Source organism: Lepisosteus oculatus, chromosome 6 (genome assembly GCF_040954835.1).
Source record: "Lepisosteus oculatus isolate fLepOcu1 chromosome 6, fLepOcu1.hap2, whole genome shotgun sequence".
NCBI classification, from domain to species: Eukaryota; Metazoa; Chordata; class Actinopteri; order Semionotiformes; family Lepisosteidae; genus Lepisosteus; species Lepisosteus oculatus.
Window position 1 is genome coordinate 23,400,078 of NC_090701.1, and position 24,764 is coordinate 23,424,841.

General features: G+C 36.5%; 1 protein-coding gene across 1 annotated transcript in view; it reads left to right on the forward strand.

Moving 5' to 3' along the window:
- The first annotated feature begins 3,997 nt into the window (after positions 1-3,997).
- Positions 3,998-24,764, forward strand: part of LOC102698290 (MAM and LDL-receptor class A domain-containing protein 1) — a 65,278-nt gene continuing 44,511 nt past the window's right edge. The window contains exons 1-4 of the mRNA XM_069190830.1: positions 3,998-4,011; positions 8,611-8,770; positions 9,936-10,050; positions 12,601-12,744. Coding sequence (XP_069046931.1) covers positions 3,998-4,011; positions 8,611-8,770; positions 9,936-10,050; positions 12,601-12,744 — 433 coding nt within the window. The remainder of the gene's footprint in view (positions 4,012-8,610; positions 8,771-9,935; positions 10,051-12,600; positions 12,745-24,764) is intronic.

Consider the following 24,764-nt stretch of genomic DNA (forward strand, 5'->3'; position numbering starts at 1 on the left):
CAAGATATGTGATTTCAGTGATGACTGTGGTGACAGAAGTGATGAAATCGACTGTGGTAAGATCCTGCAAAGTTAAACTTTTAAGTTGGTTGTTCATCCAGTGAGTAGTAACCTAAGAAAGCTTTATTACTATTAGAAAGCTGCTCTTGTTCTTTCACTGTTCAATTAATAAAATGGTAATAGCATCACACATCACATCATTATCTTCATTATCTAATTGTGTACATGAGGAGCCTGTTACAGTTCATTCAAAGCATTCTTTCAAAAGCACAAGCAACGCTGTGTCAGTCCGAAACAGATGTCAAATCTTTGATATCTAAATTATGATTTATAAACAATGGTTCAACATAATAATTGAAATTCAGTTCCTTGGGTTTAAACATACTGCAAGAACACACGTCAAAAAAAGCAGACATGGGTATAGTCTATGGATCTTATGTATAATCTACTTTGCTGATGAATACAATGAGAATGTACTGATGCTGTTGACTTTAACCCCTTCCCAGGGCTGCTTGGGTATAAGGAGCACTGCAGCTTTGAAAATGGGCTGTGCTCTTGGGAGAAGAGTGATCTGGACACTCCAGGTTATGAGTGGAAACGCCAGGAAGGCCAGATTGGAGGAGGTGTCACAGGGCCTCCTAGAGATCACACCAAGAACTCGGCTGCAGGCAAGCAGGCCTTTGGAATTCAATAGATCCTGTAAATGAAGTTGAGAAAAGTATAATAGATTTGGGATCCAAAGAGAAAGTTTTCTTAAAGAGACAGAAGGATACAGGGTTTCATCTTCTGAACAGTAAAGAGTGATGCTGTTTGTGCATGGCAATTTAAAACGGCACCCAAACTTTTTAAAACTTGAGACAATCACTTTTAAATTCAAGATAACTGGAGAGTTGTCAAGCTTTTGCCCTCAGCTAGCAATGCATTGATGAAGTACCATATATTATTTCAACTCCTTAACTCACTTATTAATAAAAGTCTTATTTTAGGTCATTACATTATTGCTGATGGACAAAAAGTGACCACTGGAGACTCTACAGAAATTTTTTCTGGGACCTTCCTTCCCTCCCCAGCCTGTACTGTAAGTTTCTTCTGTTTGTGGTGCCACAAACAGCCATGGTCTGTCATGAAAATCTGTTTTATGTCTGTAATTTTTTTTGGTTAAAACTGGATTTCATAAAATGTAATTTGTTGTGTTATGCCTTAAGCTGGTTTAAATCAAAATCTGGCAAACCTAAATGACAAAACCTATTCTCAACAGCGGCTTTATGTATTTTAAAGGCTTCTCACTTTTACAAAACCAAAAATAACCATTATCAGTTACTAGGTTTCTTATTAGTGGGTAAGGTAAAGTTTTGATTTTCCTTCCTTTTTTACCTGCTTAAATTAAACTTAGTCTACAAGTACAATGGTATTGCAATCAGTACCTTTTTATGAGTATTTCTTAATTATCACTCTAGCCCTGTCAGTGAATTTATGGCAGGAGACCTCCAGCTGTTATCTGAGTCCAGATGTGGCTCCCTCTTGGAGCTTCAGACTGAAGGGTATTGTTTTTGGCATTTCGTCACTCTAGGTTTCACAATAGACCCAGTTTATGCTGGTCTGATTTATCCCATCTCTACAACAGATGTAAAGAGATAAGATGAGATCTTAAGAGTTCAAGGCAAGAGGAAAATGATGGTGATGATTATTATGGATAACAACAACAATATTGTTTTCTAAAAAGCAATTCCAACCATTGTCTTAGCCTTGCTGGTACAATGTGGTCTTCATATTAAGCACACTGGAAATGCTGGAAGGTTCCCTGGCACCTGGCATACCTTTTCCTCTTATACTGTGACACTAGGGAAACTGTTTGTATGTTTTGTACATCAGAAAATCAGGTTTTTCCATGCAAGGTTCACTCATAATTCAGTTAATTGAGCTCTAAAATGATTTTAATGATCTATTATGTTAATATAAAAATACATGTAACACTTATTTAAGAATAAATTGTGTCTTATATGTTAGTGATGAAACATAACACTTACCAGCTGTTTTCATCCATGTATTGATCCATGTGTGCTGTGAAATTGTTTTTCTCTACCAGGTACGATTCTATTACTACATGCAAGGGGAGGGAGTAGGGCAGCTGTCTGTCAAGCTTCGGAGCTTCTCTAGTGGAGAAGGTGACATCGGTCTGTGGGTCAGAGATCAGGAAGTCGGATTCTACTGGGAAAGGGTGGAGGTTACCTTTTCCAGCTCTATAAAATACAAGGTACGGAAATAACAATAGAGATGTGGCATGCACTGTTTATTGGTGGAATATACTGTTCCTTTCTCTGTATTTTTATGATTTATACACTTTTTAAAGAAAGGAACCATCTTACCTCACTGTGAGGTACATTTTGGCTAAAGGTGTTCACCTAGTTCCAGGTGATGATGTTGCAGTAGCATGGTCTAACTTTAAGCTTACAAATCTTTATAGTTATAAAACGCACTGTATTTTGATTAATGTGATATATGAGAGGCTCACGTTTCTGGAAGATCACTGGAAGACTGTTTAATAAATGTATCTATAACTAAAAAAATTAAGCTGGCAAGAACAGGTGGATTCTATTTCACAGCAATGTTTCCTTATTAATCTTGCCATTCAGGATATAGTGAAAAGGGGAGACTTTTTCCTTCTTTGCTTTTGCTATGTAAATGATACATTATATTTTACTCTACCACTGAAGTCTCAATGGTTCTTATAGGTTGTTTTTGAGTACATCCATGGTCCAGGTGTAGGAGCACAGGTGGCACTGGATGACATTTCTTTCTCACTACAATGTGCTCATGATGTTAACAACAGTGAGCTCCCCTACAGCCCTCCACCAACAGCAGTGCCCTCTACAGCTCCCAGTCCCTGCTCAGTGAGTATCTCTTTTCATGGGGGTGACTAGTAAAAAATATCCACTGTTCCACAAGGCGGTAAATACTTCCAGAACATATTTTATGTTCGTTTGTTTTATTTTGCATTGCAGTTTAAAATGATATTTAACTTCTTGCACAGATAAAAACGTTCTGTTTGAGTACTCAAGTTTTAATTTAAGTATTCACTTTACAAATGTGAATATATTATATGTAATTCAAAATGGGACATAATTGGAAGTGTGAAAACTGTTGGAACACAACTGTGTACATTTGTTTGGTCAGCAATGGGATATATTGTTATTTTTTAACTTTGACTAGGCTTTGAACTATACATACTGTAGCTGTTTACTAATGGTTTTTAATATAGAACTTACTTTATTTTGGCTTTTAACTTGTTTAATTTGAGCCTTACATTCCTAATTTATCAACAGCATGATATTGATCCTGTCATATTTCAGTATGTGAATGCCTGTATGAGACTCTTTAGCATACACAGATCAATCTGCTGTTTCAAAAAAGGAATCCTCTGAAGAATTTAGCAAGGCAGAATTGTATTTGATATTTGCTGTAAATGACCTAATGCAGCCTAATAATGTGTTTCACATAAAGTTACATGGTAGTGCTCCAATATGGCATATGGCCAGAGTCAAGTAACTGAATCTGAAAATGTATTAAAAAGGGATCCTACAATATTCTTATTGAAATATGTTGTTTTGTTTGTGCGGAGTGGTGTTAAATATTTAGTTACAAAGAGTTAAGCTTTTTATACAGAAATACGTCATTTGTTTTTTCCTTGATACTACACTTTTAAAAGTAATTTTCATTTTTTAAGGTCGACCAGTTCTTCTGCAGAAGGTCTGACACCTTTATTTGCATTCCGATGCATTCCTACTGTGATTACATTGTGGACTGTCCTATGGGAGAAGATGAGGAGCTGTGTGGTGAGCTGTTTATAAAATCCTGCCCTTCTGCATGCTGCAAATTTACAGCTGCTTGTCTGCTGTAATTATGAATTAATTATAATCAGAAATAAGATTCATCCATGTCAAACGGTACTTGTGTCAGATTCCAAATGAATCTTGTTCATTTCACAAAATCTCTAGAGATGCAAAGGAACAGGTAACGGGTTTATTCCATGCTGAAAAGAAAAGAAAGGAAACACAACGTTTCGGCTGTGGAGCCTTCTTCAGGTGTGAGAAAGAGGGTAGACGGCAAAGATTAAATAGTACAGAAGAACAAAAGCTGGAAAAGAGGAGGAAGAGGCAGAGAGGCCACTAGGGAAGTGCAAAGTGAAGACGGGTGGAGAAAGGTGTGAAGTCAAAACCTGCATGGGAATAGAGATTATACCAAAATAAGTCTGTCATTGAGAGAAGGGGGAAGGTGTGAACCAAGTTTCAGGATGAGTTTCGTGTCTTTCTGTTGTGGAAGTGGAGAAACCCTTCTTTGAGAACAGAGAACATGTTAGTGCTGTGAAGATGAAAGATTTCTCCAAGCCCATAGTTTCTCATTTCACCTCAGATGGCCATGAACACACTGATCTCTCTGTCTCTGTTCTCAAAAAAGGGTTTCTCAACTCCCACAGCAGAAAGACAAAAGAAATGGAACTCATCCTGAAACTAGGTTCACACCTTCCCCCTTCTCTCAATGATGACTTATTTTGGTATTATCTTCTCTATTCTCCTGAAGGTTTTTACTTCACACCTTTCTCTATTCGTCTTCACTTTGCACTTCCTGAGTGGCCTCTCTGCCTCTCCCCTCTGCCTCCTTTTCCACTTTTCCAGCTTTTGTTCTCCTGTGCTATTTAATCTCGGCCGTCTACCCTGTCTTTCTCACACCTGAAGAAGGCTCCACAGCCAAAACGTTGTGTTTCCTTTCTTTTCTTTTCAGCATGAAATAAACCCATTACCTGTTCCTTTGAAGCCTATGCATGCTGACACAGCTACCTACATGAATATCTAGAGATTATTGGCCTGCTGAGTTTATTTTGTACACAATTTGATTTTAACTAAAAGAAGTTAGTCCCACTGTTACACAATGTGCACTACAGTAATTCATTGACATTCATTGTTACATTTTTAATTTCTTTAGAAATAAAAAATGCACTGTATTCTTAGTTGAAGAAATATTCCTGTGAACACATCTCTCCAAACTATTTTCAGAGTTTTGTGTCCTCCCAATGTTCTTACAATGGGAAGGGCATACAATATATAATCTATGCATATTGCACTTTTTCATTATTTGTGAGTGTCTCCTATTGTGTGTATAGAATTCTAGCATCAGGGTAATACAAATGTGTATAACCAAAATAATTATTATATTAGAAATATATATTAGAAATTATCTAATAATTAGATAATTTACTTTTGTATATGGTGTGAATATAATATTGCAGATTGTATGTTTCTCTGTCATTTTACTGTACATAGCGTAAGTCTATTTATCTCTGTGAGGATTTCACATAGTATTGTAGATCTAACTATCTTTTTAACATTACTAATTCAATTTCAAATCACATATATTTTCATTTCATATTTCATGCACAATACTGCTAATTCCATAACCCCAATTTCACTGTTACACTTTAAACCTTGATTAATTCTAAGAAACTGAGTTCAGGTCTATGACATTTTACTGTGGTACAGTAGTTCTGACTGTATAAAGCTTTAGAGTCTGTAGGAAAACGGGCTTGTAGGGCAGAATACAAGTACAAACCTAATAGCATATAATGTTTTTTCAATTTGTTCTGTTGATTGTTCAGTGTTTTATGCTTAGATGGATTTTTGCATGGTATTCAGCGGGCTCACTATATGGCATTATTTTTAGAATTTCAAAAGAATGAAAGTATGCTTAAAGGGTTTTCAAAGTGTGTGGTTAGTATATAAAAGTAATTACAGAATAACTGTGTGAAAACACCAACTGATGTAATTAACATTTCGTGAAAATAATAAAATGCAAAAGACAGATACTATAGCATTAAATCTAGAAATCGATACTTTCAATTCTGAATTGCAATATTTACATGTACTAGTGTGATTTATGTGTAATATTTAAACAAGAAAACCTTTAAACAAGCAGGTCCATGCACATTTGAAAGTGGGCAATGCTACTGGGAGGATATCAGCTCAGGACACTATGAATGGAAGAGGCAGAAGGCAGGTCAAGTGACAGAACAAGGTTTGGATGGGCCTAGTACTGACCATACAACAGGCAAAGGTACAAACCTATAACCACATGATTTCAAAACAGATTCATCTGATTTCCGATCCCTTGTTTTACCTTTGGAGATATGTTTACTTTGTGTATCATATCATGTTTGTGCTGTGTACTGTGAAAGCAAGCCTTTTTCATTAATACAGCTTTTACCCATACAGTTCTTTTATGCGTATCCTACAGTACATTTACATTATTTGGAAATGAGGTGTAGTGGAAATTACTGTTCAGATACTGTATCTGCAAATAAGAAATATTTCCAATAAGGAAACAACATATATGTACTGTATAAACATAACATAACAACATATTGTTAAATATGTTTGTTGTTTAAATACTAATGTTCTTATAAGAACCCCTGTAACTATCCAGGCTTATTCTTGTAATTGTTTTAAATAATATTCGGTGATTATGAGCAATAGTTATGATGGTTTACTGTTATTGTAATGTGCTTATGGCAATGTTGGCCTGTTGTTTTATTGTTTAAAAATAAAAGCCAAAATACACAGAGATATCTGTGATTGAAACAAAACCATGTATCTGAAATACATTACAGCACTTCACTTTTATTATTTAGCTCGTTTCTGTCTACCAGGAGCAAGTGCATAAATCTTGCATAAAACAAAATTCCATACAGTTGGAAGAGCCCTGAAATACTTTTAAAACAACAAAAAATCACCTAAAAAACAGACCTGACTGACCTGGGTTATGAATAGAACATGAAGTTAACTCAGAGTGGAAGATAGATTTTCCATCTGTCAGCATCTGTCCAAACCATTTTAGACTCTAAAGAGAAGGCAGTGCATATAATTAAGATTTATCAAGTTAGGTCCTGTATATATATATACATTTCATCACATCCTCTGATATAACTGATAGTAGAGTCTGTTTGAAAAAACAAACTCTCATAGTTTTGTAATAACAAAACTCCCACCATTTGTGATCACAACTGTGTTTTAAACATATTACTAGCATGTTTTTCACATATATAATTACCTGAGATTTCCAAAATTACAGGAATGAGATTTTAATTTCATCCTTTTATATTTAATATTTTTTACATTCAATCGAGGTTACTACATGTATGTGCAGTTTGGGAGAGGGCAATATTCAACCGAGGCTATACTAAGAAGCCCACTTCTTCCTCCGTCATCCCAATACTGCCAAATTCTGTAAGTAAATAAAAGCTTGGACTGGTGAGGGGCTCATTCACATTGAAAAACTGATTTTAATGTTCCTTCATTCTTACATTTTTTTTAATGTGACCAAGAGCGAGACCAAGAGTGCATTTATCACAAACCCACTATCACTTCTGCTTCTCCCTCTAGCAAATTTATTTAAATTTTAAATCAAAGATTAATATAAGTTTTTATTTTATAATGAAGGGTGGCATGGTAGCACGGTGGCTAGCATCACCATGCTTGGGCCTTGGGTTCAGTTCCAAACTTGGGGTGCTATCTGCATAGAGTTTGTACCTTCTCCCTGTGTTTGCCCGAGTTTCCTCTGGGTCCTCCAGTTTCATGCCACAGTTCAAACACATACTGGAGGTTCAATCAGTGTTCAAACACATATTGGCTTCTGGGGAAATTGGCCCTGGTGTGAGTGTATGCCATGTGTCTGTGTTTGAGTTTGTCTGCCTTATGGCAGACTGGCGTCCTGTCCAGGCTGTACCCTGCCTTGTGCCCATTGCTTAGGGGATAGGCTCCAGTTCCCCTGCGATCTTAAATTGGAAGAAACAGTTAGAAAATGGATGGATTTTATAATGAAAGTTCTTAATTTCACTTGTAAGTTGTCTAGTTACCCATGCATCACATATGACATAATTGAAGATAAAAATCACATATAAAACTAAAACTAATAACTAATAACTAATAAGAGAACTAATAACAATAACTCTAAGAGCTTTTTATGTATAATCTCTTCAATATCTTTGCTAATGCATGTTGACTAAGGTGTTCATAAATAATTATACTATTATAGACGAGAGCACTTCTTAATAGATAATTGGATTTTTATGAGCAATTATCCATGGTACAGAATGCAATTAACCTTGAAATTTCTTTCGAATAGAGCACCATAAACCACTACAGCCCTTTGAGGCTAGAGACCCTTGAAATAAAGATAGCTGTGAAATGGCCCTTGTTATGGTGCTAAACCTTTATTCAAAAGATTCAAAAGTCTTTGAAGAATTGACAACCTGGAAAAGCATAGTTTTTTTTTCTAAAACAGAAAAGCATTATTAAAAGTTTAATTAATTTTATTTGGGAAACTTCTATACTTGGCTTTTATCAGCAACATTGATATTTTACATTCTGCAAACATCCAGCAATCCATCCTGTTTCTTTGGTTTTATGTATGGTGTATTGGCAAAGGACTATTTGTTTGTCCTTGCCCTTTCAGTTTGCCGAAATTCTACCAAAAGTATTTGTATAAGAAGATATCTGCTACACTTAAAAATGTTTGGTAAATTCTGTAATTTCACAAGGTTGTTTTTTCTTGATTTTGCAGCTTTCATTTCCACCTGTATGGAAGGGATGTGGGAAACCTCAGAGTAATTGTCCAAAAAAGAGATGGTTCCAAGACAGTGATTTGGTCACACTCAAACAGCACAGGGAACCAGTGGAATGCAGAATATGTCAATGTGGGGCAAAGTCTGGAAAATTACTGGGTAAAGCATTTTTGTAATGGAACATTTTGCAGAAGAAATTGATTCACCCATGTGGTCCAGCTCAATGACTGTACTGTATATACTATACTGTACTGGGGATTCAATGCCACATTCAGTTTACTGTGTTCACACAGTGCAATACAGGCACACACCTGTGAACACTCAGTTCTAGCCCTGCTGCTTCAGTTCCACTCACAGTGTGATTGGAGGTGTTTCTAGATGGGTGAAATACTCATCTGTGGTTTCAGCCAAGTCAGGATGCTTTTTTTAAATGGGTAAAACAGCTGCACTAAATACAGATGTCACATATTATATAAAACATCAAGCATTTTAATATATTGTATTCTTTACACTGTTTATACCAAAACATCAACAACATGAACATCAGTCTTGAACATTGAATGCTTTTTATTTGTGTACAGTAATGAACTGTAGAGTACCTTTGTAATAAAGAAAAAAATTAATTGTATTGCTTTACAGCAAACCTGTTTTGTCAAATACATAATATTTAGTTAACAAATGTACATTATGTTACTGTAAGAAAGAATCTCACTTTTGATGTTGATTTATCTTTTGAGAAAGTATCTCATACAAAAAAGTTTTAAGATGAAATCTATGGACATTTTTGCCATGGTACTTCCAAAATGAAAAATAAACTAGCTCTAGTGTGACATAAATGCAGTTGTACTGTAATTAAAGAGTTTATGTACAGTAAGGACATTTGCAAACCTTGTACAGTTAGTGAAAGCTAGTATGACATTTTTGTAGGAACCTTTGTGTAGGTAAACTAAACAGAGTGAGCACTGAGAATGCAAATAAGAAATGAGAAAGAATGAAAGAACACATTCAGAACACACTATAATTACTCTGTTCTGTGCCTTAGAGTTCTGCTTGTTAAGGAAATTGAGTTTCCTGAGCATAGTTCATTTCCCCAGCAAAAATAATTAAATACAGAGGTACAACTGTAGTATAGTTATCAGTATAGACACATGGTTTTAATGCATATCAGTACATTTGTTAAAATCATTTCTGTGTATCAGGTAGGCCTATCAAAGCTATTTTTGAAACAATCATATCTTCTAATCATATGTTTCAAAATAGTACAAGCTTAGTAGTTATTGATGTCCTCCTGACTCTTTAACCCCATGTTTGTTTTGATTTGAAGATCTTGTTCAGCAGCCTGCCTAGGCTGAACCTGAATGACATCCCAACAGCAACAGATGACATTGCCCTGGATGACATATCCTTTAAAAACTGTGAAACTTCCTATCAACCACCAGGTGGAGTATTTGTATTTTTGATCAAATTGAACTTGAGTAGAGAATAGAAGAGATGGGAAGAACAGAAGCTGTATTCTGTATTTCTCAGTAAACATTAAAAGTTTATTGAAGAAAAAGTATTATTTAAAGATATGATACAAGACTCCAGAAGTCTAACGGAAGTAATTTGAAATATACAAACAACATTTACACTAGCTAATTGAGGCCTTGAAGTTCTTTTACTTTTCTATGATTTTTTAAAATTGTTCAACAAACAATAGCTTGGTGAATTAAGTGTAAGAGAAGAATTACATAGATTCATGTCAATAAAAAAGCAATCATGAACTATATTATTTTATTACTTTTTTGCATTATGTCATTAAGGATTGTAGTACAGACAATTTAATCAGTATTTTTTTAAATAGGAGCATTAGTACTTATTTAAAGTCTCCTCCTATTTTAATTCATTTATCTTTTACAATAAATATAACTTTTCCAGTCAGCAGAGTGCATTTGCTCTTGCTGTGTACTGTATGTTTTGGATATTTTAAAGACAAATGCCTTCTTGGTCAGATTTTGAGTTCTTGGTAGGCAATAACCATAAAAAAATCTGAACATCCTAAATTTTTCTCCTTCTACACAATCTACAGTAATGCCTGAGTTTTCATTATCTTAAAATATTGCCATTCATAATGGTAATTTTTATTTTTGTCATTACATGTTATATATTGTGTTTAGTTTCATTGTGTTATTCAGTGTTTGTTAAGAAAATTGAGAGCTTGTGACTGATTCTCAGGGAAGGGTTTTAATGTATCTAATGCAACAAATCACATTCAGTTTTTTGGTGACAAATATCAACACTTACAAATGTATGTGAGGATCAGATAAAAGAGAATCACAAAAATATTTAATCACTTTTCTCTTATTCTCAGTTAAATTTATATAAATGTATATTATATACTTATATATTATTCTCTGTTATACTATGTTACACATACTGTACCACCTCTAGTTTAGTTACTGGGCACCTCTTAACTTTCTAAAATTATACTATAGACTTTATTTTTCTTCTGTAATGAATACATTCTGAGTATGTCCACTGAAGAATAATGTATCTGTTTCCCACATAAAAGTATACTAGGTATATGGTTGTGTCGTATGTAGGGTTAATAAAAGGCCTGAAGTGACGGTTGAGATGGTTTCTGTACAGTACATAGAAATGTATGGAATACATACCTTATAAAGAAACAAGTATATTTTTTTCTGTTTCTCCTGATATGCATTTGTTTGCCACATGTTTTTTTTTCTGTTATGTGTTGTTGATGAGGTGATTGAGTTAGCCATTATTTTTACATTTCGTTTAGTCATAAATAAATTGATTTAAGAGGGAATTAATCAAGATGAGACAAAACATCACCACAGACGGTAGTTTTAGGATCCAGTATTTCTTGTATCACCCGTCTGTGCATTTGAAAAATGTAGTACAATGTGTGTATGCAATCTCTTCAAATGCAATTGTTGAATAGGGTGTACAAAATTATATTTTATCATTTCAATAACTGATCAGTGCTCTTTCTCAAATAAAACAAATAGTGGTTCAATATTGTTTGAAAAACTAAAAAATTAATTTCTTCTAGGAGTAAAAATACTTTTTTCCCCTTTCAACTTCGCAGAACAAGCCTAATTTTTATGCATGTGTACCCCCGTACAGGAAATCAGCTCTTTAATCTTTCTTAGATCTCTGATTGTTAACTATCATGTTAATATTATGAAGCTCCCATACTATTTTTCATATGGTGTACTATCCCAATTAATCAGTTATTCTCAAACTTTTTTCTGTGCCATAAATAGTAGCACAGATATACAGTACTAGGACCAGCAGCAGTGTCCTATTTTTATGTAGTTTTATTTTTTTAAATAAGTGCTGTTCCAATTAGTTGTTTTCAAGCTCAATTAGCTGCTAAAAGCTTTCAGGAGGAGTAAAACATTTCTTTAGGGTAATCGTGATATGCAGTGATTAAGGTCTGGTTTAAAAAAAGCTTTTACTGACAAGCTCATTCTGAATAACAACCCCTTTCTTGATTTTGAGTTTTTGTAGAAAACCACAATGCAATCCCACTGATGAAGCTTGATTTGGGATTGACATGTAGGTCTAATATTGAATCTAATTTGCAACTGAATCTGAGATTACTTTGTAGTGAACACACAAATTATGTGATTCTCTTATATTGGGTTTTCTTTGAGTTTCTTTTATCCGTAATGAAAAACTGTAATTTAATTAATATTAAATATTAAATATTGGAATGTAGAAATACCACAGGATAATTGCTGAGGTCAAGCAACACCTTTTTCCAATTGATTGCATGCAGCGTACATACATTTTACAGATACTTTTCTGTTCATGTCTCCTACACTTAAACATACAAATAAATTGTCACGACAATTTAAATAAATTGATAAACTAGTATTTGCTATAATTTTAGCAGTAAGGATGAGGTTTTTTAATCCTCTTCTCACACCTTTGGGTTTTGTTTTTGTGAAATTCTAATTGATGCCTCTTCTTTTTTGCAGTCTTGCCTCCCTTTAACTGTTCTTTTGAGGCTGACATGTGTGGCTGGATTCAGGGGGGTGCTGATGACTTTGATTGGGAGAGGAGATCTGGGCCGACAGAGTCTCATAACACAGGACCAGTGGGGGATCACACCACAGGCACAGGTCAGACTTTACCCATTTAAACTGAAGGAAGGAACTGAAGAAGTCAGCTTAAGCCACTAGTATGGTCAGTGATAAGATTTGATCACAGTAAGGAAATGTTGTACCATTGTTGTGCCATCATGTCTAAAAATAGACAAATGACACTCTTGACCAAGTAAAAGAAACACGGAGCAAAATGAATAATATAGAGCAGTTTAAAAATGACCAAACTCTTCAATAAACAGAAACATGTTTGATTTAGACTCAATCAGAATGGGAAGGAGTTTTATCGCCTTTCACAACATGTTACATATGTGCTGTCAATTCCTCAGAAGGTTCTTTTCTGTACTAATAGACAGAGCCCATTGTTAGAAACTGTTTGTGATATCATGATTCACAGTTTCTGGTTATGGCAGTGACCTACAGTAATCCTATTCCCAAACTGTATTGTATGAAAGAATTAATCTTCCCCAGTCCTTCATCTGGGGAACCCAGTATCTCCTGTTTTTTTCTTACAAATGAACTTTAATTTGTTCAGTTGAACACTTAACTTGAGCTAATAATTGTATTAATTATTTCAGATCTTGAAAACATTTCAAGCTTAGTGATGAATTTTATACACACTTGAAATCACCAATGATGTGATATTTGAAAAACCCATTAGAAGTTCAAATTAGCAAATTATTGAATCACTCAACTTAAATACCATCTGAAGCAGAACCCACAAGATACCAAGCTCTAGGATTGGAAGGTTCTGATGTGTATTTTGTTTTGGAAAGTGAAAGACTAGTCTCATCAGTCTATACAGTATGTGTCCCACATGAGGGACCACAGATATTTTCTATCTTATATTTTTTATATTTTATATATTTTATGTCTTACGTTGAAAGAAAGAATGTTTTTGCCCAGCAAAACTACTCTTTGTTCAGATTTGTTCAGAAAGCTAAGCCTAGGCATATGGTATGTTGGAGAGCAGTATGAGCAGAGCTTATCCATTCCAGGTACAGTCATAGTAACAAATGTGATTAATTAAAACAGGAAGAAGGTAGTTGTCAAATAAACATAAAATGTATTGTGTGTGTAGGTTTCCAAGATAAATTGTACCTGAATTACAGTAATACTAATATAGCACTTTGTGGACAAAAAAAGAAATGACCTGACTCAAATAATGGTTTGTTTATACAGGCAGGGAGAGAACTATAGCCATAACACTCACACTGATTCCCACTTATTAATCTATCACTATAATTGCAAATTATAAATGACAACAGCATCAGAACAAGGTGTAGAGATTTTCCCTAGTTCCACCCTTAACTGTACCAAACTTTTTTTTTTTCCCAAGGTTTGAGTGGTTTCACATTTCAGGTAATGTACAAGACAGCTTTTTTGAAAAATTGAAATTGACTTCTTAGTTAAACACATCCCCAGGAATTTGTGCTGTCAATTCCAAGAAGATTAACTAGAAATTTGAGAAGCAAATTCTCTATATCCCTCTTTTTCACGGCACCACATCATTTTGAACAGCAGGTGGCTGTTACTGTTTCCTTCTGTGGCAGAATAATTTTCATTTTCATGCTTGGAGGATGAGAGGACTATAGCACAATGGTGCCTTGCTTGCTTGTTGCTTCCCAAATGTGATTATTTTCTTTAGGGGATTTTTTCTGTTGTTGGCACCTACTCCTGCTGGAGAATGCAGTTAGAAAACAAAATGTACAGGTATTGTGGTTAATTCATACAGTACACATATGACAAGAAACAAATGTCATTGAAAGAGGGATATGGAAGAAGACGAAATTAGAAATCTTATTTACAATATGAAAACAAGGAATGGTGATTTAGGGGATATTGACGGACCAGTAGATGGCACTCTTCCCTCTGGAACAGAATTTTAAAGTCCCAATGTAGTGACTGTTGACTGATTTTGTTTTTACTTCTCCACCTGATCTGCTGTATAGTGGGGCTGCTGGTGCATACAAAGATAGGTACTGCACTACAGTTTTAAATGAAGAAAATGAAGGGGGGTTGTCTCCTGTATGAACATTTAAGCTCTATGTTCAAAGTAATCACCTTGTCTTTTTGATATGAGGTATGGGTTTTAGAGGAGTAGAAGAGGACATCAGCTCCTTTATAATTGATAAATAAGGGTGAAGAGGAATCAGTTAACCAGTGAGAGTTAACTGGTTAAGGTGATGAAAAAAATTCCAGGACATAGAATAACCGTTCATTATTGTGTAGGGAAGCCTGCTTTCCATCTAAAGGGTGAGACGTGGCCAGAAGGACTGCAAAAACTAGGACATTGTACTAAGTGATTGGTAAATAAATACTGTAGGTTTTCAAACTATCCCAAAAACTCAGTGTCTCAATGTTGCGGGAATCTGCTTGAATCTTCTACATGATGGGTCCTTATTCAGGTTAATCTTAATTTTACATGAAAACAATGTACAAGATGTACTGTCCTAAACTGAATTAGATTTATCTAATTTGCAAAACGTTCTTACAAGATTAGAAGTATGTAAGACACAGATAATAGAAGGCTATTAAAAATACCAAAAATTGTATAAGATTGGAGGTAGAACACATAAAATGCCAGTTAGTTGGTGTGCTGGCAGTGTTGAGGAACACGGTGGAGTATGGCAGCATTCTCAGAGGCCTCAATCACAAAGAAAGTAAAGGCCTAAAATGCTGTATTCACAAATCTTGCAAATCTTACATGCATGTGCATTCATACACGTAAAACTGAGAAGGTGTATATAGTCACGTGTCAACCATGCACACTACATTCTTAAAACACTTTCCAATGTTTTCCTAACTTGCATTCAAATTTGAAAGCATAAAAAGCAGGTGTAATTAGCTGATGATTTTCCTATAAAAGAATTTAAAACACAGCCACACCCATATTCTAAATTTCATGTTTTATATTGACCAAGAAGCAAGTACTTCAAAATGCTGTTCTGTTCTGTATTTTGTAGTCAGTGGTATCTTTGTGTGGTGTAATTCCATTATCCTCATGTGTACCTTGACTTTATGATAATGAATGTCACAAAGGGTATGTTTGTTACATTTGTCAGTTATTTAGACACATGTTACTGTGCTAATGATTTGCTAATAATTTCCATAGGCCATAGTAAGTACAAACTTACCTATGGCCATTACATTTGTCTAATGTGGTACAGCCTTTACTGTCTTTGTGATTGAGGCCTCTGAGAATGCTGCCATACTCCACTGTGTTCCTCAACACTGCCAGCACACCAACTAACTGGCATTTTTATGTGTTCTATCTCTAATCTTATACAATTTTTGGTATCCAATCTCAGATCCTAGCTCTTACTCATCTACTGTATCTCCTCAAAAGGACTGGGCAGTTCTCTTCCTTCCACTGGTTTTCCTTATCTTTTCTTCTGCTCACACACAACTCATGGTTTCATTATATACTCTTATACCTCCCAATTACCTCATGCAATCTGTACACCAGGCATTGGAGTTTTGATTTAGTCCTAAGTGCTTTCTTGCTATCTTCATGAATCACAATTTCATTAATCACCAGATCTTGCATTCATCACTTGGTTAATCACCTGGCCGAACCTGTTTAGTCATGGGTGCCTCTCTAACACAAATACTTGTGTCCCTAACTGAGCAGCAGCTACGTTTGCCATAATCATTCTCTAACACTCTAACTCTTACTCTTTGAGACATGTAGATGTTAAGGCATGGGGAGTACTTGAGACTTAGCCTGTTCCATTTAGATCAATCATAGAAAGAAGTACGCTTGCTAACACTTCCAATCAGCACCTCCACATCTTTAGTTTTCAGGCCAACCCTGTTCCAATACCATGCAACCAGGCTGTAAAGAACCTGTGACTCCCGGCAGAGCAGTCTAAGATGTACCTTCCCCAAGACGTTCTAGCACTCTGAGTTTCACAAACCTATAAGCCAGTCCAATCCGTCAGTAGAAAGAGCTCTCCACCAGAGCTCCTACTAAGTCCTTCTAGGCTAGAGTCTACATACAAACTGAAACCATTTCCCTTAAGTCTTATAAACCTCTTAATTCACCAGGAGGCAAGAGGAGTGCATAAATCCATGCAGAGAGTATCCCAACAGCTCACTTTCCCTCAGGTGGAATCTCACTCCCTCCAAGAGCCCAGTGGTTCATATAGACCATCTGTGCCTTATTCTGCAGCTTTTCCCAATGAACAGGTGGTCAGCTTGACCATACCTTCGGGCCTGGGTTTTGAGCCATAATGTTAGCTTTCTCACAAAGCCACCCCTCACTATATCACAAGGCAATTTACCTGTAAGAAAAATATCCAGCTCTTGTTCCAATGAAGCGTTTAATACAGAAAGTGAGTGGCATTCTGGTGAGAAGATTATAGTGTAAATTTTGAATAATCATGTACCTATTGTCAGGATTATTTCATGAATGAACAGTGAAACAAGGGCTGTTTAGGACTTTTACTGTATAAATTGCTATCTTAATCTATTTCTCGATTGCTGAACATCGTCATTGTCTATGACATTTTATAATTTTCCCTTGTGTCATATGGTAAAAAAAAAAACCAGTATCTCTGCAGCAGATACCGCGTTATGACAGTATTTCCCTGCTACTTTCATCTGGGCAAGAAAAACCCCATCTCTATACAAGATATTGAAAAACAAAAAATGATACGTTAAGCATTCTTACACTGACCTAATATGGCTGAATATTTTGAACAATAGGTGTAGCATCTTCAACTTAATAACCCAAATAAAGAAAAAAAAATATCTGATAAAGAGGATATACAGTATGTGTAGGAGAATTACTAGGCTTGGGGGCAGTAGATAAGCTGCTTGGAATTGATTGGTATGATGCATTCCGTGGCTCATTCTGAGGAAGGTCTGCAATTCATGAAGTTATCACAAAACACAGAATTGTCTTAGACCACAACTCTGCTCAAAGCCTCTTAAATACCAGTTAAAAATTACGGTGTTGTTTAATTTCCTGATTGTCATGACAACTGGTGTCACTCGGCTAGCGGTTGCCATGGGAAGCCGTCACATTCTCATGAGGGCTTACAGTTTTACAGGGCTTGCTGCACAAACCGCATCTCCTTCTAGTGATCCGCCTTAATTAACACTAAACCAATTCATTATTAAACTTCTCTTTTTCTATTTAATGCCAAGGCGCTGCTTCAATGGCACTTCATCATTATTTATTTCCCCCTGTCCTGTCTGCACTACTGCTTTCTGATCTCTAGTTCATCGGGCAGACTTTTTCAGGTGGTCATCTGACCCTGGCATGCTAAGCCCATTTTGCACCCCTTTCCTTGGTTCTCAACACCAGAATTCTGCTCCAGTCAAATACCTGTTCTCCCTCGGGACTCAGCAACAGGATTTCACTCCATGACTTGAGATACCGGAATGTCCTCCTTTTTTCTGGGAGCTCGGCTATAGATTCCGTTCGGAAGTCGAGGTTGCCCAATTCCTGATCCACCAGTTTTCTGACCACCCTCGCTTCTCTCTGCTGAAGCAGATTGCTCTGACCCCAGTCCAGGACTTCACTTCACTCTGGACTGCAGCGCTGTGTTCCAGTTTATCTTGTCTCCAGTTCAAGATTTCATGTCACTCTGCACTGCTGTGCTCTATTCCAATTTACCTTGTCTCCAGTATTGGATTTGGATTGCACTGCAGCTCCTGTATATGACTGCACTGTGGTTCCTGGCCTTGGCCCTGGAACCCTGAACTCTTTTCTGTTGACCTCCTTCTCCTGCGGTTCCATCCCACCTTCTGGAGGCAGCTTCCATCATCCAGGACCCCAGGGCTCTCCCTATGCAGGCTCTGATGCCCAGAGAGCACAACACCATGAGTCTGAGCTCCCCAAGGATTCCTTGTTCTCTGGCTCTGACTGGAACTGCTCCCTTCAGCTCTGCTGACTCTGGGGTCTGAGCATTGAGAGGGTACTGAGGAGGGGTCCATTGCCTCCTGTCTGTTGCAGATGTCTCCCCCAACTGGTCCAGAGGGCGCCTGGGTTTCCGATTCCATTCACACCCGTTAGTGTCAAGTGCCTGTGGGCTTGCCGGCCTGCATCGCTGGGTACTTAGAGGGCTGTCTCCCTGTACCGTGCAGCCCCCTTCCTTTTGGAGGCTTGGTGGTTGGTTCTTTTCATGCTTGCCGGCTAGGGCAATTCTTGTTTCACCGACCATTTCTGTTTTAGTTTTCTGTTGTCCATTGCTGACTGGTCTGAGCTGATTAGGCCCCACTGGTCAGTAATCAATTAATCTGTTATGACCTTTGCCGTTCTTGGAGTTCTCGAGCCCTCAATAAGCTTGTCTCCTGCTCTTGGGCTCTGACTAATCACCTCTTGAGCAGGTGTAACCAGCTGTATTGTTGCACTGATTGATCATAATTGAACTGAGAGAACTGGACAGTCGGTGCGATGGCATTACAGTCGTCCCTGAACTCTTCCTGAAACCTTGGTTAGATCAAAAAATAAAATGTTATATATTATATATAGTTTGCAGCAGCTACTGTTTTGGAATCTTCACACATTTTCAGAATTGGATTATGATTTTCTTTTTGTTAATACTATTTGTAGATTTCATTGAATGACAAAATATGAAGCTTAATTTTTTTACATTGGCATACTGTACCTTGAACATGTTTTATATAGCTTCAGCATGGGGTTAATTTTGACAGGCTTTATTAATTTCCCTTTTTCCATTCTAGGATGCATAGCCCTTAATAGTTTGCCCCCCAAAAAGTAGACTTGAAGGACCTATAGTGCTAGTATTTGCTACCAGTAAATAGTCAATACTATTTTTTAGAGCTTGTAATTGCTACAGTTCAATATGGATATGGAGCCATCTGCAACAGACTGTATTCCTCACACTAGTGGGATGGCAGCAGATGGTGTTATTTTTGCATTGTGGAATTTGGCTAAATTTCTCATAATTGTATTTATTTCAAGGTTTTTGCTTTGTTAAGTTTGAACTGTTTAATGATCAAGGGTATTGTGTCTTCATTTAAAATGTCTGTCTGGATTTAACAGAGTTTAACCATTTTCATTAGGGGAAAATGTGTCAATTAGTTGATCTTTCTGTTAAGAGAGAAAGGCTAGAATAGACAGGTCACAGTGTGGGAGTTCACACCACAGATTTAAAGAGCAACACTGATTCAATCAGAAAACAGCCAGGAGCATATCAGATGGCACATGTTCTTTTAATATTATATCATGTTTAATAACATTCAGGTTAAGATTTAGTTAGGGCGTTTTGATTGTGCAATGTACCTGGGGTTGCGTGATGTACATAACTGCAGCTGCCGTTACAGTTTCAAATAATTAATATGGTATTTTATTTTCATAACCATCAAGGATCAATTAGAACAAATTTACTCTCATCATCATTGTTGATATCAGAGAGTAACAAACATATTATTCTTGGGTCTTTGTGGCCTGTTGAAAACTAATATAATAGAACATAAAACAGAACATTGCACAAAATGTCTTGTTTCAGTTTAACTAGTCTAGAAAAAACAATGGTAATAGTGACAATTTACATGAGAAAATTATTTGAAGAAAACAAACAAGAAAGTTCATATCCTTTTCCTTCTGACCATTTATGCCAGACAGGTCAAATGTCATGTATGCTTAGAATAAATCAGTAAAACCTGCACATTAAACCTTCTAGTAATCCCTAACATTTTATGGATGTTAAAACTGGTATAAACTTTGAAAAGGTTTGCTCGGAGTTCTATAACCTTTGTCCTGGAAAGCCACTGGGAGTTATTAACAAAATCTATTATCTGTTTCTATGTTAGCAAAAGCAGTTACTGTCTCATTTTGCCTCTTCCCAATTCATAATTCAAAGTTTAATGGCACTGAATTGCATTTTTATCACATACATCACATAATTTTATCAACATTATTTGAATGTATAGAGTATATGTTGCTTACCAAAGAATTGTAGTTTTATAATAAAGAAGTAATCTTTAATTTCTCTTGACAACAAACAGTTGGTAGAAGCCAACTTAACTTATAAGTTATAGCCAAAAACATTAAATGTCCCAAAAATTGTTTCCAGTACTTTCCAGTTTGTTGCTTTTTAAATGTCTTGCAGTATAGTTAAGGTTATATTCAGGAGAAAGGGGATGAATAGAATAATTTAGATTGATTTTGTCAACCCATAGCTTTAAACTAAAAATGTGGATTTACTGTATCTGTTTCTAATAACACATCTTAACGACACCTTGTACTGAGCAGGCAAAACAACTTTAACCTCTTAGTAAACAGGGGAACATAAGACAAAGCCTTGCAGTGTTGTGCAGTTAATGGCCTGGTCTTATGTTATATAAAGTTGAATGATTTTATATGAGATTCTCATGGTCAACTCAGCAGATTAGTTGCAGGGCGAGCTAGTATTTACACAGTAAATTTACACAGTGACCACCTGTCACTTCCACCTGCCACTCATCCACAGTGACGAACATGATAAAGGAACATTGTCCTCCCTTCTCCCTCAGTGTGTTTTTATGATCCTTCACAGAACTATAGCCCTCTTTGCTTCCCTTTGCTGAGGTCTGTGCTCTTTCATGTGTCTTGTAGCCAGTTGTAGCCCTGGCATCGAATGAAAAAAGTTCATCTCCACATGGTGCAGTGTCCGCTTTCTGTTTTCCACGAATATTCAGAGCGTCAGATGATGATATGAACTCCCCACTCTGACCTGTTGGATTGAAAATATTACTATACCTTTCATATGAACTTTCATGTCATATGGACATGTCATGTTTGATCTGCAAGCAGTATCGTTGTGCATCCATTCATTCTCTAACGACTTCATCCAATTCAGGATCGCAAAGGATCTGCAGCCTATCACAGCAAGGCAGGATATTCTCTGGATGGAATACCAGTCCATCATCCGGCACACACATAGACATGAGCACATTCACGAGGGCCAATTTTCCTCCAAGCCAATAAACCTACCAGTACACCAGTACCATATGTCTTAGGACTATAGGTGAAGACTGGAACACCCAGAGGAAACCCTCATGAACACAGAGACATTCAAACTCCACACAGATAGCACCCAATGCCCAGAATTGAACCCAAGGCCCCAGCGTTGTGAGGCAGCAATGCTATGTGGCCACCATGCTGCCCACATTGTTGTTCATGTTCTATTTTAAACATTAACTGATCAGTAACAAAGATGACTCCACATGTAGGAGTGAGTTGGAGCAGCTTACAAGATGGTGCCTTGACAACATCTGGTCCTGAGTGTCAACAGACAAAATATTTCACTTTGGGCTTCATGAGACCCAGTGGGAGTCCTGCCTGAATTGGCATAAAGACCACAACAATGGAAACTGTCAGATGCTCCAGGTCTCTCAGTCTGCAGATCTCCAGTGACTTGGCTTGGTGTCACAACACTGTAGCCAGTCTGACAAAGGCACAACAGTGACTCCACTTTCTGCGGTGCCTAAAGAAATGTGATATAGGGAATCAGCTACTCATGAACTTTTACTGCAGCACCATAGATGGTGTCCTCACTATTGGCATCACTGTATGGTACAGCAGTGCTACCATACATGACAAAGATGCATTACAAAGGGTTATGGCAACAACACAGAGGATTATAGGATGTGATTTACCATCAAAGAGATTCACTCCATCCACTGTCACAATAAAGCCCAATCCATCATTCAGAATCCCAACCATCCCGATCACAAACTGTTATCCTCACTGCACTCTGGCAAATAGTACTGCTCTATTAAAGCATTGCCCACTAGGCTTAAGAATAGCTTTGACCCTGTGGTGCATCCTTAACAGTTTACTGTGCAATGCTTGAGAATTCAACTCATCTCTGCACTATTTTACTAGGCTACCACGTGTTTATTATGTTGTTTGTATATTGTCTGTACATATAGAATAATCACTTAATCACAATTATTATTTACTGTTTTTTAATGTACTGTCTACTTTGTTTGGTGTTGTTTGTTGTACTGTGCATGTCCTGAGAGAACAGAGCAAAAAAAGCATCCCAATGTTAATATGACCAATTAACTCCTCATTCTCTATCTATTCTTATCTACTTACTGTACAGTATGTGACAAGCCATTGGACATGTCAGGTCCATCACTAGTTCCTACAGTCCATGGTCAATCTTTCTTCCCCCTGTGGATAGCACACAAAAATCTGCCCTCTGGTCTTCAGAAGGTAGACATCCCATGATTGACACAGGACACCTCTGCTTCCTGCTTTTTTATGCAGTCACCTGATCAATTGACTGCATTCTTTTACAGTGCTGAAAGGGATTTGTTTTCAGACTCATCGGAATGATGTGCTCCCATTCCCTTTTTTGGGGGGGCTCCAGTAGTCAGGTTGACATCCTGTAAAGTCTCCTCAACCAGGCAAATTATCCAAATAAGGCAAATATTTCAAGTTACACATCCACTCCATCTTATTAAGAGATAAATCTGCTGAAAACAATGTTAAATTTCTGAGTGGAATGGAGAATTTCAGCTTTCTTTGTCTTTCTACCGTATTAATTTGAATTCCCTGAGCAGTTATCACAGTCCACTTTGTCACTGATTTCTGTACAGCATGGTAGGTAGAGTTCTATATGCAATGTGAAGAAGTATTTGTTTTAAAATAAATATTTAGTGTCAGACTAAAGCAGACAGTTGGAGTATTGTGGGGTAAAAGAAAGGACCCTAGATGAAAGACCTTGCTTTGTATTAAAGCTGTCTTGCAGCCGCTTATTTCAAGTTGTGAGCTCATGCACAATATAGATTTAATTATCACATCCTGCACAGTCCAATTTTTTTTTTTGAACAGATAGCCTATTGCAAAACAAGAAGTTATCATTACGTGATAAGTTTGGAATTTGTGAGTGGCTAGTGGAGCAAGGTTTTAAATCTGGCTCAGGGACGGAAACATCAGCCAAACACTACATGACTTTCAGAGGTTATTAATAAATTAAAAATAACTATTGCTGGTGCACAAAAAAAACCATCAGACAAATCCATATCGGTAATACAGTACCTCTGCAATTCACAAAGATTATTTAAACTGATGGATCTTTCTCAGTTTTCTTATAGGTTTTCAGGTGAATCCAATTAATTACCAAGTATTTTATGTGTGTAACTTTCAGATGTGTAACTTTTCATTGTATGTTACTCATGTGGGGAGAGACAATAAGAAGAAGGTCTTAACAGTTCTGCAAGCTTCTGTATTACAGACAAATAAATGATTGTATCTTAGTTAGTTCTGAGCATTCAAAGAATGAGTCTGTAAGAAGCCTGATTGCAAGGCATAGCTCATGCTTATATACGGTATATAGCAATGTACAGGGAACAAAGGATAATCTTTTTTAAAACTTAAGAGAAAGAAGTACTTGTATTTTCTCTTACAGAAAAAAGTTTAAATGAAAAGAAATAGAGGATGAATTGCATTATTGATTTATGGTCTCCTGGTCCGAATAGTGTGATGTGATTTCTCTGACCTGAGTAGAGACCATCCGAGATCTAATTGCATGTTGCTTCAATAATAAAAAAATGCTTATTTTTCCCCGAGCCAGAGCTTTCATTTTTGATGGTATGTTGTGTAATTTCTTAGGACTGGCTCTAATTCTTCAGCTCTCAGATAGGCTTTGTTGCAGCAGCACTAGATAGCAGAATTAAATGGAATGAAGTTTAAATCAAATATTTGTTTGCTATTTGCTCTCATTCAGCAAAGCTGTGTTAAGGTGCGGGTAACAAAAGGAAGAATGACAGGAAAATCATTGGTTTTGTCTCTCATGTGCCTCCAATTGAGCTTGCACAGTTAGTTCATTGTAGGATCTGGTGAAATGCTTAGATTAAAAACTGTAAGAGTTGCTACAGCATATTGTTATTTGGTGTTGCATAATGCTAAAGTAAATTATATGATACAGTCTTTTCTAGCATTGTGTAAAAGAACATGCTTTGGTATTTGCAAACACTGCTTAAAGGAGCAGTGTGTATTTTGTCTCTGATGAAAACATTACAATGTGTGGTTTGTTCTAGAGAATTTTTTTAACACATTTGCTGCTCTG